Raw genomic sequence first — 2,793 nt, forward strand, 5'->3', positions numbered from 1 at the left:
AGTTCTGCCTCTTTTCGCTTTGCCTTCATCTGCTCCTGAAGTGGACAAGAGGGAAAGGCTAGGTGGTAAGAATGTGGTCGGCTGGCCTGGGCTTAGGACCCCCATTTCTAGGGACAGCCCTGCCTGTGGCTTACCTTCAGCTCTTCTGTCAACCGCTCCTTTTTCTCTTTCAACTTGTCTACTGCTTTCTCATCCCAGCGTCGGGCCTTGGCCTTCAGGTCACTGGCCCCGCCAGAGATCACCCCTGACTTCTGGAACAGGGTCCCATCCAGTGCCACTGTCTAAATACAGCAGGGAAAAGACAGGAGTGGGGAGAAGCTGAACAAAGGAATCACCAATACTAAGCCTATCCAGTTACAATGTGGCAAGGGAATCCATACCTTGTGGCGCTGGTGGCCTCCAAAGGCAATGCGGCGGGCATCCTCCACATTGTCACAAACAAGGGCATTGCCACAAGCATACTGCAGGGCCTTTTTGATGTGAGGTGGCTCATAGCGAATCACATCAATCACCAGCTTTGCCCCCTTTAGCTCCCGGAGTTTCTCATCTGTAGGTTTTACCTGTGAGAAAAAGCTTAGTTAAGTGGCTGAACATGGAGGGCTAGGAGGAGCAGCCCTCTCACAATGCCCTGACCCCATCACCACCAGCCTCACCTCCAGGTAATCAAGAGGCAAGAAGGTCTCAGGCTCCCCACGCTGCTCCTTGATATACTGAATGCAGTCCCGGCCTGTCTTCTCTGAGTCCACAATAATAGCATCCATGTTCTTGCCCAAAACCTTGGTTACTGCAATCTGATACTTCTTTTGTGTGGGCTGGCAGAGGTCAATGAGGCGGCCGTACTAAGGAAAGTCAGAAGAGTGAATGAATCATGAAGTTTTTGAGAGCTGGCTCAGGTACCTTAATTCCCAGCTTAGAAGAGGGATGGCAGGTCAGAATCTCTATCAGGAGCACAGTCCCCAAACTATGGAAAAAAGGCCTACTCTGGCCCCAAAGCAACAACTTCAGGCAGTCATGTCTGAATCCAAAATGATCTTTCTAAACCTCACTTTTACCATTTCACAGACCACTGCCACTGCAGGCATTATGCAACTTAATTTGGTTCCACAAATAAAGAGCACAATAAATGCAACGTGCTTGAATCATCCCACATTACATTTATTGTGCACTTTATTTCTATTATTATTACATCAGCTCCACCTCAGATCATCAGGCATTAGATCCTGGAGGTTGGGGACCCTTGATCTACGGAAATGATCAAGAAATATTTGTAGAACCCAATTAAGTTGAACCCAGGGATGGAATTACAGTAATAGAGGGATAAGATTCAGGGAATCTGGAAACTCAGGATTTCGTTCAAGAGGCCAAAAGAACCTAGTAAATGAGCTGACTGTTATATGCTTAAGGAGCTCACACTGAAGCCTGCACAGAGCTATTGATACATCCTGGGAACTAATTCCTGCCCTGCAGCCCCTTCCCTCTTCCAAAGGCCTCTTCACTTTCTCCACCTCCCATAAAGGAGTGGACACAAGCAAGACAAAACTTTCAGAAAGACACAACTGGTGCAATGAAAAGAACACAAGGTTAAGAATCAGAACAAGTTGGGTTTGAATTGCAGTTCTTATACATATGAGCTATGCTGTTTTGAGCAAGTCATTTAACCTCTGTGACCCTCAGTTTTCCCCAGTTGTAAAAATGGAATTAGCAATCTGTCCTCATGGGGCTGCTGGGAAAATTATCTGACAGTGAGTATGAAAGAAGGTGGTCAGGAAATGAGTTCCCTTTCCACTCTTACCACAGAACCAGGGTACAGGCGCTTGATGCTTTCCATAATTTCTGCCTTTCGCTGTTGGCGGCTGCTCTCCTGGCGATCGATGCGGGCATCCCCCAGCTGCTCCATTACCTGGTTCAGCTCCTTATTAATCTCATCAATACGCCGCTTGGCCATCTCCACCTCCTCTGTCAGCTCCCCCTCTAGTTTCTTCTGTTCCTCTAGAGACTGCCTACAAAGTAAGGAAATACCGGGGTTACCCTGGCTGGCCAGAAAATATTCCTGGCCGAGAGGGACTATGAGGGTCCTTCCTGGGGAGGGGCAGGACAGGTAAGGTTCACAAGAACAGGCCTGGAGGTAAGAGGGAATGTTACAAAGCCACATACTTGCTGGTTGTGATGTATTCCTCTAGTTTCTCAATCCGTTTCTGATTCTCTTCAATCTCCCGCAGCTTTTGCTTGATCTTGGCCTGGGAGAGAGACAAAAACACTACATCACCATAGGCTGAGCAAGTTAAGGCCCAGACCATGGAGTCCTGGCTCATCCCCCATATGCCTACTCATCCTAAGAGCCTAACAATCACAGACAATCTGTCACTAGTATAAGAGGCCTACTAAAAATCGGATATACAAACAGTGTTCAGTGTGCCTCTGCTAACTGACTGGGGCCACCATGGGCCCATGAGACCCCCTCACAGGTGCTCTACCCAGCCTGGAACATCTTCCTCACCAATCAGGGAGGCTCAAACCAAGACAAAGTAAAGCTTTCTGGGATTTCTGCACTTCTGCTTTATCATCTATAAAATACAGGTACCCTCCACTTCATAGAATACACACTAAGTGCTTAACATGTATTAGCCACTGATTCTATGTGTGTGTGCCCTCAATTGCTCAGTCATGTCCTACTCTTTGCGGCCCCATGGACTCTAGTGTGCCAGGCTCCTCTGTCCATGGAATTTGCCAGGCAAGAATACTGGAGTGCGTTGCCATTTCCTACTCCAGAGGATCTTTCCGACCCAGGGATTG

The 2,793-nt window shown here is 47.9% G+C and overlaps 1 protein-coding gene across 1 annotated transcript in view; it reads right to left on the bottom strand.

Moving 5' to 3' along the window:
• SMC1A (structural maintenance of chromosomes 1A) overlaps positions 1-2,793 on the bottom strand; it is a 41,459-nt gene that overhangs the window by 34,159 nt on the left and 4,507 nt on the right. Inside the window, exons 7-12 of the mRNA XM_010857102.1 lie at positions 2,155-2,237; positions 1,793-2,000; positions 654-839; positions 381-560; positions 135-281; positions 9-35 (exon numbers count right to left, since the gene is read on the bottom strand). Coding sequence (XP_010855404.1) covers positions 9-35; positions 135-281; positions 381-560; positions 654-839; positions 1,793-2,000; positions 2,155-2,237 — 831 coding nt within the window. The remainder of the gene's footprint in view (positions 1-8; positions 36-134; positions 282-380; positions 561-653; positions 840-1,792; positions 2,001-2,154; positions 2,238-2,793) is intronic.

This window comes from Bison bison, unplaced genomic scaffold (genome assembly GCF_000754665.1).
Source record: "Bison bison bison isolate TAMUID 2011002044 unplaced genomic scaffold, Bison_UMD1.0 scf7180017864376, whole genome shotgun sequence".
NCBI lineage: Eukaryota > Metazoa > Chordata > Mammalia > Artiodactyla > Bovidae > Bison > Bison bison.